The sequence below is a fragment of the Diabrotica virgifera genome, chromosome 3, assembly GCF_917563875.1.
Source record: "Diabrotica virgifera virgifera chromosome 3, PGI_DIABVI_V3a".
Taxonomy (NCBI): domain Eukaryota; kingdom Metazoa; phylum Arthropoda; class Insecta; order Coleoptera; family Chrysomelidae; genus Diabrotica; species Diabrotica virgifera.
The window spans coordinates 241596163-241613860 of NC_065445.1; the positions used below are offsets into that span (position 1 = coordinate 241596163).

Genomic DNA, 17698 nt, shown 5'->3' on the forward strand with positions numbered 1-17698 from the left:
AAGTGTAGAAACAAATGCCAAATGCCTATTCAGTAACTATTTTCATATTTTGTATTTTTCCTTTGTTCCCAACCCCCTACCCGCTAACCCCTATGCAGGTATGCAGCGGTCGTTTCCGCTTTGTTTGTGCCGGTTGTGGGTTTTGGCTCAGCCACACAGCTTACCTGAATGTCAATTCCATGTAAAAATAAAATTCTTCATAAGAATACTCAATAAACTTAATCAAAATAGTAAATGCATTTCAGTTATGAAAGCGAAACGACAATTTCTCCTTTTTCGTTAATACAATTAATTCTTAAACATTTTTACCATACAATTAAAACAATTTTAAATAATGAATTCGGTAGTTTAATTAATAGTACCTACATACATAAATTTTTAAATTTCATTAATTATTCTTAACGAAGTTGATAATCTATAGGCTAACATTATTCTTCCTATACATACATATATATTATTTTTAAGATATTTTAAAAGTATCTACTTATAAGTATGTGTTAAGTATGTACTTATAAGTATGTGCTAAGAATATTCGGTAAAAGTATATTCTGAGAATAGTATCTACTTATAAGTATGTGTTAAGAATGTACTTATAAGTATGTGCTAAGAATATTCGGTAAAGGTACATTCTAAGAATAAACTTTTACGAATATTCCGAGTTACTACGTACACGAATGTACTCAGTATATTCGGTACGAGAATATACTTTAAAGTATGTGCAAAGAACATGAAATTTAGAATGTTTTTTAAGGTACATGCTATGCTTGTACTACGCATATACTAAAAAGAATATACTCTGACGAATGTTGGTAGTATATGCTTAGAACATGATACGAACATCATTGTTATGTGGGTTCAACCCTCGAGCAGTGCGGTAAACGTTAATACGAAAGACATTATTATAAATTATAAATAAACCCGCCTAAAATAAAACGAGGGAAATAAAGCTCTTCACGTATTCACGTTTCACTTTTTGTTGTGAGAAATAGAAGCCAGAGTGCCAGAGAAGCTGATATTAGAGGTTATGATTATCGATTATAAAAATCGATTATTTTTAAATTACAGTTAAACTATTCTACTTACTTTAAATTAGTATTACGAATTTTCTTTTTGTTTTTAAATTTCTTCTACTATTAACTAATTGGTCTTACTAAAAATCTATTTCAATACCAGAATAATATAAAAAAATAATCCTATCGAAACGTATCTATTATTCGATAAATCGATTAATTTAGTTTTCGAACCAACTATGTTAGTCACGTGATGGTATTTAAAGGAGGAAAAAGGCTTGGTAGTAAGAAAAAAATAGCTTCAAATTAAATGATCTTAAAAGCGAAATCATAAACTTTTTGTTTAAATATTGGTATTATTTACATTACTTTTACGTGAAATACATCTAATTTTTCGACGTCCATAAAATACAGTGAGTAAAATTCAAGCGATACGTATTTAACCAACACCGTTGTAAAATTTTGTTTCCAAAATATTTCTCAAAATTTAAGGAAGTTATTTCTCTTTCGTGATTATTACGTGAAATAAACGTACCTTTGCGATGTAACCGAAATTCACAAATATTATAAAAAACATGTACTATATTCGTCATTATGATTTTATATTATTCTAATGTCAAACATGTATAAAGAAAGCACTAATATATAGGTGAATGATTTGGCACTGAAATACGTTTTTTTCCCGTCATAAATTACCGAGTTACGTATTCGTTGAAATTTCCCGTAAATTTAACGTAATTATCACGTAATTGGGCTCAAGTCTGTTTGCTGGGACAGGACCATTACCATTAAAAAGGACCTTGACGCTGTAAATAAACTTACATATCATCTAGAAAAAAGGTGCCAAGAAAAATAAGATCTAATTTTTCTCCTAAAACAATTAAAAGAGAATTCAGATTCACCAAAGATACATACAACGCCATCTACTAGTACTATTGCGAACTCCAAAACACATTATAAGACCAATTTAAATATTGCCGAAAAAAAGAAAGAAGAACACAAACAAAACTTTATGGGCAGAGCAGCAAAAAGTGAACTGGTAATTACTCAGAAAAAACCTGACGTAAATAAACAAGGGAATTCCCAAACAATAACAAAAACAGATGTTTCGAAAGGACTGCCTTTTGAACAAAGCAGATTAAAAATGGATCAGTTCATTAATTTAGTAGAGGATGAAAAACCTTCTAATGATTAAATACCTACAAATGAAGCAGAAAATGATTAAGAATGGAAAACTATTTGGCCTAGGCGACATCAGTTTAACGGACGAAGAAAAATTATAGTAGGTAGCAATAGAAATAGCGATGAGGGTGTTCCAAAAATTCCAAATCTACATGTTACAAGAATTAATAAAGAAACTACCCTCTAACCGAGTTAATTAAAGTGAATTTTCCTGAAGCAACATGTGAAATGATTCAATCGAAACATCCAACAATTTACTCATCGTTCAAAGTAAATATATGTTCAGGAAACTTCAACAAGGCCATGAATCCCGAAGTTTGGCCTCACGGAGCTGTTGTAAGCCGTTTTTTTTTACTAGAAGAAAAAACAGACAGAAGAAGCTTAGTTTTTGATCCAGATATTACATTATTAAATATCCCAAGTGTTAGTCAGAAGACTGGTTTTAAATTGGATAAGTTAGAAGAATTCAATTCTTCTAATTTTGACACAGCCCTAATAGCACAAGGACGTCCAATGGACGTCCATTGGACGTCCTTCACGGACTTTAGGGACGTCCTTTGGACGTCCGTTTTCGTCCGAGGAACGTCCTTTATACGTCCTATTTTGGTCCAAATGTCGCGCTACCGAACGTCCATTGGACGTCCATCTAAGGTCCGAGGGGACGTATATTGGAACTTAATCGGACGCAAATTGGACCTTAATCGGACGTCCTAGGGGACGTAAATTGGACCTTAATCGGACGTAAATTGGACCTTAATCGGACATAAATTGGACCTTAATCGAACGTCCTAGGGGACGTAAATTGGACCTTAATCGGACGTAAATTGGACCTTAATCGGACCTAAATTGGACCTTAATCGGACATAAATTGGACCTTAATAGGACGTAAATTTGACCTTAATCGGACGTAAATTGGACCTTAATCGGACGTAAATTAGACCTTAATCGGACGTAAATTGGACCTTAATCGGACGTAAATTGGACTTTAATCGGACGTAAATGGGACCTTAAGCGGACGTAAATTGTACCTTAATCGGACGTAAATTGGACCTTAATCGGACGTCCTAGGGGACGTGAATTGGACCTTAATCGGACGTCCTAGGGGACGTGAATTGGACCTTAACAGGACGTCCAATTTTGGTCCAAAGGCCAAGTTGTTAAACGTCCAATGGAGGTCCACCTAACGTCGGAGGGGACGTTCGGTGGACGTCATTTGGGCATTCATAGGATGTCCCAGTTTGGTCCAATGTCTTGCTGCTGAACATCCATCTAACGTCCTGGAAGGTCATTCGGTGGACGTCTAGCGACGATATTTAGACCTGTGGAGAATGTATTGTGGGAAATAAAAAATATATTTTTTAAGGAACTTATATTTCATCTTATATCAAATTACAATTATTGGATATTACAGTATTTACATTAAATTACAATACACTTCTCCAAGAAATTAACGCACCACCTTAAATATGGGGTATATTTGATGTCTCGTATTTCCTAAACCTGTTGTCCCATCTAAGTGATGTTTTTATAATATTATAGCCTAGGCTATAGGTTACCTCCTTAAGCTTGTCATGCTGTAATATATGTATATTATATCATATCGCTCTCTATAGTAATGTGATATAATATATATTACAGTATAGCTCCCTGTGCATGACAAGCATAAGGAGGTAACATATTCTAGGGCCTAGGCTAGAATATTATAAAAAAAATCACCTAGATGCAACAACAGGTTTAGGAAATTCGAGACATCAAAAATGCCCAATTTTTAAGGTGGTGCGTAATGGGCTGTATATACAGGGTGTAACAAAAATACAGGTCATAAATTAAATCACATTATTCTGGGACCAAAAATAGTTCAAATGAACCTAACTTACCTTGTACAAATATGCACATAAAAAGTTACAGCCCTTTGAAATTACAAAATAAAAATGGATTTTTTCGATTATATCGAAAACTATTAGCGATTTTTTATTGAAAATGGACATGTGACATGTGGCATTATTATGGCAGGAATATCTTAAAGAAAAATTATGGTGAAATTTGTGCACCCCATAAAAATTTTATGGGGGTTTTGATCCCTTAAATCCTCCCAAACTTTTGTGTATGTTCCAATTCAATTTTATTATTCAATATTATTATTGTGGTACCATTAGTTAAATTCAATATTTTTGTTTCTTAGTATTTTTCAGATAAGGCAGTTTTTATCGAGTTGCGACTTCTTTTTTAATATGTCCACGTAAAAATTTTATGGGGGTTTTGTTCCTTTAAACCCCCCAAATGTTGTATGTTCCAATTAAACTATTACTGAGGTACCATTAGTTAAACAGAGTGTTTTCAAAACTTTTTTGCCTCTTTGTATTTTTTCGATAAGGCACGTTTTATCGAGTCTGGCTTCTTTTTTAATATGGTTCAAAATATACCTAAAAATGTAAAGCATAAATAAGTTTGCATATTATTACCAAGTCTCCATAATCGTACTTAACCATATACAAATATGTGGTGGATTTGACAAATATTCACAATATTTCGATAAAAATTGACTTTTCGAAAAAGCAATAAGAGGCAAAAAAGTTTTTAAAACGTTGTTTAAATGGTAGGTACTACAATAATAATTAAATTGAAACGTGCACAAAAGCACATTGTTTTCGATACATTGGAAAAAATCACTTTTCATTTTGTAACTTCAAATGAGTGATAAAGGCACAGAGACTTAGATCACGAGGTCACATTGAAAGGATGCCAAAAACGAGGACTCCGAAAAGGGTACTAAACTACACTATAGCTTCAAGAAAGAGAAGAGGAAGACCGGAAAATAGATGGAAGCAAGAGGTCGAAAAAGATTTGGAAAGAATGGTGTTACAGGGTCAGAAAAGAAAAATGAATAAGAGGAAGGAATGGAGAAAAATCACATATCAAGCCAGAGAAGATCTCAGTACATAAAGAAACGTGAAAATGAAGAAAAAACAAACTTTTCAAGCCATGGGCCTCTAAGGCCCTTGGTGCTATTAATATATAACTTCAAAGGGCTGTAACTTTTCTTTTGTGCACATTTGTACTAAGGTAAGTTAGGTCCAATCAAACTATTTTTGGTCCCAGGATATGTGATTAAATTTATGACCTGTATTTTTGTTACACCCTGTATATATATAAAGGTTATATTTGGTTCTTGGGACATCAAAGTATATTTTTTAGACATTCCCTGGATATAGTCACTGATGTGACATACCTCCGATTTGTTTTTTCATGAGTTTTGTAAGAGAGACTAAAAACTTTTTTATGGTTACCTCCTGTTTTCATATATTTTTTGACATGTTTTGTAGTAAATTCAACTATCTATTTACTACAAGACATGTCAAAATTTACATGTGAAAGCAGGAGATGATCCTAAAAATGGTTTTTCGTCTCCTACAAAATTCATGAAAAATCAGATAGGAGAATTTGTACATTACAATTCTCTGATGTTTGGGAAAAAGGGCTTAAGTCAGAAATGCACATCGATAATGTTTTGATGATTTCTGGACCAGAAAAATCGGCTCTTTTTATTGGTACATACAGTTTACGTCTACAACAGTTTTTTGCTGGTCCAGAAATCATCAAAACATTAGCAATGTGCAATTCTGACTTACGCCCTTTTTGCCAAACATAAAAAAAGCAATCTGGTCATAACTGACCAATGAGCAATTTTAATTTAACCTAAATTACTAATGTTTCTTAAAATGAAGAGCTTACCCGATAGCGTCTCTTATCTAATCTAACAAGATCATGCACTATTCTAACATACACAGCCACATCACGCACTATGCTCTGCTTTTCACTATCACCTATCACTCAAACTAGTTCAAAAGGCTTTGTCCTCTTCAATCTTCTAGTTTGCCCAGTAGTATCGAGGAGGATTTCCTCAATATTCTTGTACTTATTTAAGTTGTTTGTCGGGATTCCTGCTATCTTCTTGATGATTATATCCAGGTTCCATTCCTAGGTATTAATATTTGTTTATAAAGTAATAACTTATTATGCATGGACAATGTTGTTTCTTCCAATTAGCCAATACACTTTTAATATCTTTATTTTGGTTATATCTGGTTTTTTGTAGACCACTTTCAGCTGATTCTAAAAAAAATTAAAATGAACGGTAATTTTTCTATTCTTTACAATTAAAAATCAAAATATTTACAGGTAATACATGCATAAATGATTCGTTTCATAAAGAAAATTGAAAACGGATTTTATAATACTTACATAATTGTTTAAGAGATCCAGCCATAGCCAAAACTAGCATACTAAACAGTACAGTTGAGTATAGCAAAAAAAGCCACTAATTTCCATTTTTCACCCCCTTATCGATGCATTTTTTTCCAATCAAAATTTTTACTAAATTTTTAGGTTATCTTATGATGAAAATGAAATAATTGATGACTTGATGACCAATGACCACGCGACGCTACATAGATACTCGCGCGGCAAATTTGAAAATGAACGCAAATTGAATAGTAAATGGCCTCTCTTTAGAGTATGGAAAATTTTACCCCTCCAGGAGGACATTGTACTCTTTTCATAGAATATCTTGTGGTAACTTTCCAGCCATAATTTAATCAGATGTTCACGGAATAGAACTTTGATAGTAGAATTCCTGGAATGTTTTGTTGTTAGGGGAAACTTTTATTTTATTTATTCTTGAATATTTCCTGTTGTTAAACATTGTAACCAATAATTTACAAATAAGATTTTCATTACATTACATGAAATCAAAACATGTTTTGGATATTAAACTATATAGTTTTATAATTGTAATAATTTAATATACAATTTTGAATTAAGATTTAATCTTTCGATCTAATCGATTTAAACTACAGTAAAACTTGTGTTACCGGCCCCCTGCCAACACCGGCCACCTGTACTAACGGCCAGTTTAAAAATTCCCCACACTAATTACAGTAAAACCTGTCAGTAACGGCCGCTAAAAATGAAAAAGCTATTGGCCGATATAGAAAGGTGACCGGTATTGCCAGTTTTTGTAGTCTAGATATAATTGGTTTGGGGAATTTTTAAACTGGCCGTTAGTACAGGTGGCCAGTAACACAGGTTGTACTGTATATCTAGGCTACAAAAACTGGCAATAACGACCACTTTTCTATATCGGCCAATAGTTCTTTCATTTTAGTGGCCGTTAGTGACAGGTTTGACTGTATTTCATTAACGTAAAGTTAACGCAAGTTAATATTTTATTGAATTATTTTGCTATTTGATCTCGTAATTGGTATAATGTGTCCAATATAAGCGTTCATAAAACGTCCGTATTTCGTCCAGTATGGACGTCCAAAGTCGGACGTCCAAAGGACGTCCATATTTATTCCGTCCGAAGGACGTCCATATTTATTCCTTCCGAAGGACGTCCAACATGGGACGTCCGTTTATAGTCCATGGACGTTAGGACCAAAAATGGACCTATTTTGGACGTCCAAATGACGTCGTGTGCTATTAGGGAATTGTCCGTATTTCGTCCAGTATATATACGTCCATATTTGTTCCATCCGAAGGACGTCCAACGTCGGACGTCCATTTTTATTCCGTCCGAAGAATGTCCAACGTCGGACGTCCAAAGGACGTCCATATTTATTCCTTCCGAAGGACGTCCAACGTCGGACGTCCATATTTATTCCTTCCGAAGGACGTCCAACGTCGGACGTCCAAAGGACGTCCATTTTTATTCCGTCCGAAGGACGTCCAACGTCGGACGTCCATATTTATTCCTTCCGAAGGACGTCCCACGTCGGACGTCCAAAGGACGTCCATTTTTATTCCGTCCGAAGGACGTCCAACGTCGGACGTCCAAAGGACGTCCATATTTATTCCTTCCGAAGGACGTCCAACGTCGGACGTCCAAAGGACGTCCATTTTTATTCCGTCCGAAGGACGTCCAACGTCGGACGTCCAAAGGACGTCCATATTTATTCCTTCCGAAGGACGTCCAACATGGGACGTCCAAAGGACGTCCATTTATAGTCCATGGACGTTAGGACCAAAAATGGACCTATTTTGGACGTCCATTGGACGTCGTGTGCTATTAGGGAGTTGGTAAAAATGCTGCAACTATTAATCAAAAAAGTTTTTTCTTACTTCATCAAAATATACAATGTGTATCAACAAGCATTGAAAAACTAGAGTTCTTCCTGCAATGCGAAGGTCTACATACATAATGTATGTGTCTGTTTAACTGAGCACTGGCAATCCAGAGAACAACTAGAACTACACCATATAAATGGATTTTCTCTGGCTTCATCTTTCTGCCGTGACCAAGGGGAGCATGGAGGGTCTTCAATATATGTGAAAGAGGGTGTGGTTTGGAAGGAACGTTCTAATATATGTTCTCAATCAGAAATATAATTTTGAAGTGAGTGCTGTTAAAATATACTATTGTCTTTTTAATTGTGTTGTGTTGTGTATTTATCTGCCTGGACGTGGCTCTATTGAAGTTTTTATGTCAAAACTGAATCTAATACTTGACGTACTAGTCTCCGAAGGTAAGGCTATAATATTAACAGGTGACTTTAATATAGATTTTAAATCAAATTCACTAAGTAAGCAGAACTTGGTAAATGTTTTAGATTCTTATGGCTTAACCGTAACTGTGAATGATTATACAAGAGTAACTGCAACTAGTAAAACTCAAATTGATTATATTGCTACAAACATAAATCACCAACAAAAAACAATGGTTGTGGAAAGTTTTATCTCTGATCATCGTGCGCAATTGTTCCAATGTAGCATTAACACAGACAATGATGCCTATATATTCATCCGTTCATATAGTGAAAGGAAAATAAACCGTTTGGTTCAAACCCTTGAGTCAACAAATTGGTCAGAGGTATTTAATACAATTTCTGCTGAGGATAAATAATTAGCTTTTTTAAATACTATCCAAAATTACTTTTGGTCCCATTTTCCACTACTTAAATGTAAACCTAAAAAATGTACACGTTCGAATTGGTTTACGTAGGAACTGTACAATTTAAGGGATCAACTAAAACCTTTAGAAACGATCTATCAGCAAAACAGCAATCTTAGGCCAGTCCTTCATTTGGCAAAGACAGAATATTCAATTAAATTAAAAGAAGCAAAAAGTAGTCACTTCATGAGACAGTTAAACGAATCATCAAATAAAATGAAATGTATTTGGCATTTAGTAAACTTAACAGTCGGGAAACAAAACAACTCAAAAGTACCTAGTGATAATAATAATAATTTAGCAGACAAATTTAACCACCATTTTGTTGAAATGGCTCCAAAGTTACTTGCCGCTTTGGATCCTTCTAAAATAGGTGGGTTTACATCAGCATCAAAAAACCGTAATAGTTGTTCTATGTTTCTATATCCAACTAACCCACAGGAAATAACTAGTATAGTCGGAAGTTTTAAATCCAAATACAGTTGTGGTTTTGATCAGATTTCCCTAAGTTATTAAAACAATGCATTCACGCTCTCGCAAATCCACTGACGGATATTTGTAATGCCTCTTTTCAACAAGGAATATTTCCTAGTATGTTTAAACTATCTATTGTAATCCCTTTATTCAAAAGTGGCGATAAAGATGACCTTAACAGCTACCGTCCCATAAGTCTCTTATCTGTGTTTTCAGAGATAATTGAAACTCTGGTTTATACTAGAACAAACGCATTCCTAAAAAAGCATAGTGTCTTGCATAATTTTCAACATGGTTTTACATCTCCTAAGTCTACAACTACAGCTCTTGCAAATTTCGTCAGCTTAGTGTTGGATGCTTTGGACAGACGAGAGAATGCATGTAGTTTATTTCTCGATTTGTCCAAGGCTTTTGATACGTTGGATCATAATTTGTTGCTAATAAAATTTGAGGGGATTGGTATTGGTGGTGGAGTTCTAAAATGGTTTACTTCCTACCTAGAAAATAGAAGACAAAAAGTAAAGATAACATTTAATGGACTTGTAAACGAATCAAACACATTGGATATCCATTATGGTGTCCCTCAGGGTAGTGTATTGGGTCCTCTACTTTTTATAGTATATATTAATGATATAGCTTTGGTAACTAATTCACTCAGTGAAGTTAACATCATCAGTTATGCGGATGATACCAACATTCTAGTCACAGCAACATCCGATCAAAATTTGCAGAATAAAACTACACAGATACTATCCACCATCAACAGTTATTTCTAATCCAACAAACTAGTTTTGAATGAAGAGAAATCAAAGTATATGATTTTCACGTAAAATAATTTATTAAACCATCAAGCCACTATACAAGCAGCAATAGATAAAACAGACTGCACCAAGTTGCTGGGGGTCCTGTTAGACAGTAATTTTAAATGGTCAAACCACATTTCTAATTTGAAATCCAGATTAAGTAGCGCATGTTATGCATTCAGAATTCTTTCATGTCTCTTTAATACATCAATATTAAAAACAATATGCTTTGCCCATTTTTACTCAATAGCCAAATATTGCATTGAAGTCTGGGGTTGTACCTCTGAATTAGTGCAGATATTCGTACTTCAGAAAAGAGCTTAGGATAATGTATAAAATGAAATTTAGAGATTCTTGTAGAGGCATCTTTAGACAAAACAATATTCTTACAATTCCTGGTCTGTATATATTTTCGTGTATAATGTATTTACATTGAAAAATTTATGAATTCAATAAATTTCAATTTAACCATGTTTATTCAACAAGATTCAGAGACAATCACTTTATGCTTCCACAACATCGTTCTGTTTTGTTGGAAGGTAGCACACATTATGCAGCCATAAGTTTCTTTAACAAATTGCCAATAGATATACGAATGAATTTACATCAGCCAAACTTTCGGAGGTGTGTACATCAATACATTATTTGTGAGCTAGAGCCATATTCTAAAAATAACTTTTAAGTATGTTTTGTCGTATTTATTAATTTATATACTTTTAAGATGTATGTCTGTAACTTTGACTTGTATCATACATGTACTTTGTACAATGTCGCATGTGATGAATAAATTTGACTTGACTTGACTTGAATGCGGAGATGTGATCCGGTGCGTTGTCATGGCGGATGTGCATATTTTTCTTCGCCAGGTGAGGCAGTTTTTTGGCACAATAATTCGTCATAGTTAAAGCTTGTAACTGTTTTGTTCTTCTTCAGGTAGTCAATATAGATCATACCTTGTGAATCCCAGAAAACGGCGGCCATTACCTTTCTGGTAGATATATCGGTCTGAACCTTCTTTGAAGTACTTTCGGCGGCTAAAATCCATTGTTTTGACTCTTTCTTGATCTTCGATGTGTGGATCAGTGGATCCATTTTTCGGAGTGAAAAAATGAAGCACCTATTACATCGACAGCTTTCTCATTCCAAATAACCAGCGCGATTTTTTGAGATGCTCACTGTCTCAGCTATCTCGCACACCTTCAATCGGTGGTTTATATGCACACCATATGCGAATACACAATGGTGGATTATTGTCACGTTATTCCCCACGGTCGTAGCTATTTTCGGGGCACTTCAGCGTGGCTCATCAAAAGCCAACATGTGATCATGTTGAAACTCGCTCCCCTTCGAGCGCGTCAGATTATCATATGGGGAGAAACCTGGTACCCTGTAGATTAGATGTACCTCTACCATATATTGGCTCTAAACACAGGGGAGTTCGTTAAGGGGGCACCGAAAAAAAGATCTATCCTTAGAAAAACTCGAAATTGTCAGATTAAGATAAAGTAAGTTAAGTACATGCAACACAGTGTACATTTAAAAAATCTGACTATTTGGGCGGGGCGTAAGGAAATGGGTGAGTCACAAAATTTCACAAGAAAAAAGCGAATATTTCGTGAAATAAATGATAGATCTAAAAACTAAGAAATACGTGCCCCATATCTCTCAAAAATCTATCGAATGATAGCAAACACCACTGCCCACGGAAAGGGGTGGGGGGTAAATTTAAAATTTTAAATACGGATCCCGCGATATTTCGCGAAATGAACATCAGACCGAAAAACTGAAAAATACGCTTATTCAATATGTTTGAAAAATCTATCGAATGGCACCAAACACGACCCCCCACGGAGGTGGGGTGGGGGGTTACTTTAAAATTTTAAATAGGAGAAATTTTAAATTGGAAATGGAAAATTAAATTAAAAATGGAAAGTCCCCACTAAAATGGAAAACTTACTTAACTTTTTTTGGTTTTAGAACCTACTCTTCACAACCCAATAGGTCCCCAAAGCGCTCGAGTGACTGCACATTTAGCATACTTTCCTCCCCTACTATATCGAACGTTGAGCCACCGAACTGGACCCTGTTCGGAGCAGGAACTGAGAGCCCAGGCAAGCGAATGTCCAATTATGAAAATTAAATTCAGATTATAGCATGATTGTAGCGCCTCGCGCTCTCCTACCTAATTGGGAGAAGTAGACTTAGAAACAATGTGTTTTGGCAAAGACCTGATAGGAAAAGGTCTCTAGCACGGGACGGAAGAACGCTATAAACACTTAGAAAATGCACTCAGGGAGGGTCTAAAAAATGTAAGTCAGACAACAGTCAAAAATGTAATGCCGTTGATAATGATGATGAGTATTTGTATCTAGGACTCCCTAAGGGGGGTCGGTCTGGAGGACGGTCAGGAGCATTGAGGCGAGGTGGAGTGGTTCCTGACATTTTTGGATCAATCCCCTCACCCTAATGAACTGTAACACCTATAATATGTTATGTCCTAAGAGGTGTGCATCTTTGCTAGTTTCGATTCTATTGCCTGATTGCTTAATTTTAAATCTTGCAACAAGAATAGGATCACCGACCAATATTGCTTTTAAATTTTCTAGAATCCATGAACACGTCCGCTTCCACAAGCGTTTAAAATAAAAATGGTTGTCCAAGTCATGTCAAATTTTGACAATAGGCGCCAACATGAACGTACTATATGATAAGAATAAAAAACCGCTAAACGCCGTAAAAATGAGTGGCGCATACAATATTCCAGCTACAAAAGATCTGATATGAATATTACGTGGCGCGAAAATGTAATTTCATTTTAATGCAAAAAAAATTCTAGTTTTATTTTAAAAGATTTTTTTATAATATTTGCTAAATTTGAAGTAAAACGCGCCACAAAAGAGTAACTTTGATACAGTTTGAATTTTGAAACCCTTTTGTGGAGCGTTTACTTCTAATTTAGCAAATATTATTAAAAAATCTTTTAAAATAAAACTAGAATTTTGTTTTGCATCAAAATGAAAATGCATTTTCGCGCCACGTAATATTCATAATATCAGATCTTTTGTAGCTGGAATATTGTATGCGCCACTCCTTTTTACGGCGTTTAGCTGTTTTTTATTCTTGTATCAGGAGTTTTTCAAAGTTATTTTTAAATTAAATGTATAAAGTTGAATGCAATGTTTCTCGATTACACGTTAAGCTTTATAAATGATCGCCTTTGTCGCATTATCTCCCAAATGATCTAGTGTCCGTCGAATGTACACTAGATTTTTTTTTCTATTCGAAATAGATTGAAAAAATATTGAAATGGCCGGTAAATGAACTCGAATTGCCCGTTGCCAGATCAAATTAGCGTCGTAACCACTACAACTACATAAACCATTTAGGGAATAATGGTTAATTGGATTATACATTTGTAGCTTAATAACTTCTAAACGGCTTAACTGATTTTGTTCACTAAACATGAGTTTGAAACGTATTGACAAGTAGTATCTTATGCATCGAAGGTCAAGTATGATAACTGAAGCTATTATAGGAATTATTAAGCTTGAAAAACCGTTTTTCCCATAAGAAATAGATTTGATCACACTTATGAAGCCTATAACGTAAAAATTCGAATTTTCCCGGATATAAGGTATACACCGTTAGATTCGTCTGGAGTTCTTCTACGAACGCTCAGTTATTGGCGTAATTCGTAGGTTGAAATTTTGAGTAATTGTCGAGAAACCAAAATTTGCAGAGTTTAGTTTTTCAGTTTTTTCGCTATACTGAGCCGTGTGTTTGTCTGATCCTGACAGTTTAAACACCATTTGAAAGCTTAACTCAATGCTATTGATTTAGTGTATTTACTGTTCTCTTGTCTTTTCTTGTACCGAAGATATATACCGCCAAAAAATATGCCGTTTTGTACCTACCAAGTCCTATAGCTGGCTTATGGGTAGTCAAAACTCACAAACTACACCGGTTCTGAATCGGCCCTCACCCCCTCTTCAATCATAGAAAAAAAAATTTAAATCGGTTTAACTTTCAAACTTTTTTAAATAAAAATTGTTTCATATTTCTGAGCTCGGTAACTTTTGAACGGTGTAACCGATTTTCAAAATTAGACATGTGTTGGAAAGGTAATGATCGCTTCTATTAGAAGCCGCAAAGTTTGGAGTTAAATTTTCGAAGTTTTTGGGAGTTTTGGGGACGAGAACGAAAAACAGACCCTAAATAGGAAGGGCCGTAAAATCCACACCCTTGGACCAAAATGGATGGTTGATATATAAAAAGGTTAGGGCTTTTCCAGAACTTTTATTTCAAATCAGTCAGACTTAGAAAATTGAAAATTTCGTGTATATATAGTGTCGCGTGTAGGAGATGTAGGTGTGCTCCACTAGCGAGAACTGCCGTTATCTGGTAATAATATAGTAGCAGTAAACTTTTCTTGCGATAGTAGCGCCATCGGCGGTGGGTGTAAGTACTTATCTTACCGCCCTCGTATTTTTAATCTTCCGATTTCACTAGTTTTATTAAATTTATGAGTGTAATGACAATGAACTACAAATATATTCAAAGAGTGTATAAAACTATTTATATTGTTTATTATTATTAATGATATGCCATAGTTACTATAATAAAAAATAAAATCCAATAATTTTGTATTTGTAAAATATAAGATAAACTTGTAAATCCAACTATTTATCATATTTTACACCTTTATTAAAGCAACGCAAATATGCAAAGACTTTAATTTACTTTAAATTTAAATACTTTAACTTTATTACATTTATTTGGCATAAGGTGAACTGAAAGGAATGAGTCAAGTAGAATTAGTAGTGGTTACTTTTATAGGATTTTTATTAATGATTTCAGGTAAGTACAATTTAAACCAAAGTTTTTGATTTAATAGTACATTGTTTACCGGGTAGGAAAAGCTTAACATTCCTGGACGACTGTGAAGATTGCTAAGTCGAGGCGCAAGCCGAGACTTAGCAACACAGAGTCCAGGAATGTGGCTTTTCCTACGAGGTAAACATACTATTTTTCCGCAAATCGTTTAAAATTCGACAGATATTGATTGATTTAAAAAAAAACGCGATAATTTTATTCCCAAATAAATGGTGCTTTGAAATTCCTAATAAAATTACTTGGGTTACTATGGAAACGTATTGAGGTTGAATTATCATTTATGTAGAACACTAACAACTGTACGGAAATATCATTTCCTTACAGTAAGGAAATGACATTTCCTTACAGTAAGGAAGTCCTGACTTTTTCTTCAAGAAATTTTGATAGGAATGTCAAAATTTCCTGGCGATTTGCGGAAAATAGTACATTGTTTACCGGGTAGGAAAAGCTTAACATTCCTGGACGACTGTGAAGATTGCTAAGTCGAGGCGCAAGCCGAGACTTAGCAACACAGAGTCCAGGAATGTGGCTTTTCCTACGAGGTAAACATACTATTTTTCCGCAAATCGTTTAAAATTCGACAGATATTGATTGATTTAAAAAAAACGCGATAATTTTATTCCCAAATAAATGGTGCTTTGAAATTCCTAATAAAATTACTTGGGTTACTATGGAAACGTATTGAGGTTGAATTATCATTTATGTAGAACACTAACAACTGTACGGAAATATCATTTCCTTACAGTAAGGAAATGACATTTCCTTACAGTAAGGAAGTCCTGACTTTTTCTTCAAGAAATTTTGACAGGAATGTCAAAATTTCCTGGCGATTTGCGGAAAATAATATTACTGCTAAATCTGAACATCTTGATAATGGGTCTGGATCCCGCGTATGAAAAAAAAGTTGATTAATAGCAAGCTGAAAACTTGTTAATAGCTTAAGGGTGTCTAGTCGGATAAACTTTGATATATGCGCACACTGTAACAGGGGAAGTTTTAATTGTGGAACAGGTTAAAAATTTGGAACGGTCAGAACACGAAAACCGTGAGTCCGACAGAACAGACTTAATCTCTCCGAACAGAGATTAAACTCTCATGCAAAAATCAGACTGCTATTTATCACCTATCATAATTCCTGTCATTTGACATATTCTACATGTTCCACTCATTAAGACGCCCATTTGGTGATAAATGGCAGTCTGATTTTTGCATGAGAGTTTAATCTCTGTTCGGAGAGTTTAAGTCTGTTCTGTCGGACAAAATAGATATGCCGTTTTTGTGGTCTGACCGTTCCAAATTTTTAACCTGTTCCACAGTTAAAACTTCCCCTGCTCCAGTGTTCCCATATATCAAAGTTTGCCGACTAGACACCCTTAAGCTCTTAACAAATTTTCAGCTTGCTATTAATCAACTTTTTCTTCATACGCGGGAAACAGACCTATAATGTGCTTCTTGATAATATCAAATGTAGAAACATGGCCATGGTATTTTGTATACGTAGTAAGGGGAGACCGATATAATTAATATTCGTCAATTTATTATGATGGGTAAAATCGAAGGACTCAGAGGAATAGGTAGAAAAGAGTCCTTTTGGTTCAAGAATATCAGGGAAAGGACAGGCATAAAGAAAATAGGATAACTATTCAAACAACATTAAAAAAAAAACAGGATAACTATTCAAACAACTTTACTGGAAAAGCTATTGCAATTTTAAAAGTACTTGAATTTTGCCAAACTGATACAGATCGTAATACTCTACTAATTACAGATTCACTATCAGTACTTCAATGTATAGAACACATCTATCCGTTTCATACTATTATCCAAAAAATTAAATGTATGATATATTGTATACAGAGCAAAAATATAAACATTCACTTCCTTTGGGTACCTTCACACATAGGTAATGAAAAGGTCGATGCCACTTAAAGCAACTACTGACAAACACATGTATATTATCCAAAGCATTTCAATCGCAGGTATCAATTTGAATATCAAGCAATATTTTATACAAGTTTGGCAGCATTGTTGGGATTCGAATAGCTCAAAGCTCAAAGAGATCAAACCTTACATCAATCTGCAGCTCTTGCTCCCTGAAAAGAGAACAAGTGGTAATAAACCGATTAAGAATTGGGCATACAACATTAACCCATAAGTACTTATTAACCAAAGAGCTACCACCACAATGCTTATACTGTAGATGCCTGAAAACAGTCCAGCACATTCTTACAGAATGTCCACTTTACCCTTATGAACGAAGCATCAACATCATTTCTAAATAACCAAGTCAGCTGAAGAATATATTAAATTATAATTTATTCAGTACACATAATTATCTTAAAGATATACATTTATTTCATAAAATGTAATAATTATATTGTAATTGT

The 17698-nt window shown here is 34.5% G+C and overlaps 1 protein-coding gene across 1 annotated transcript in view; it reads left to right on the plus strand.

Moving 5' to 3' along the window:
• The first annotated feature begins 15178 nt into the window (after window positions 1–15178).
• LOC114325852 (endothelial lipase-like) overlaps window positions 15179–17698 on the plus strand; it is a 30629-nt gene continuing 28109 nt past the window's right edge. The window contains exon 1 of the mRNA XM_028273987.2: window positions 15179–15275. Within this exon, the coding sequence (XP_028129788.1) occupies window positions 15218–15275 (58 nt within the window). The 5' untranslated portion in view covers window positions 15179–15217. The remainder of the gene's footprint in view (window positions 15276–17698) is intronic.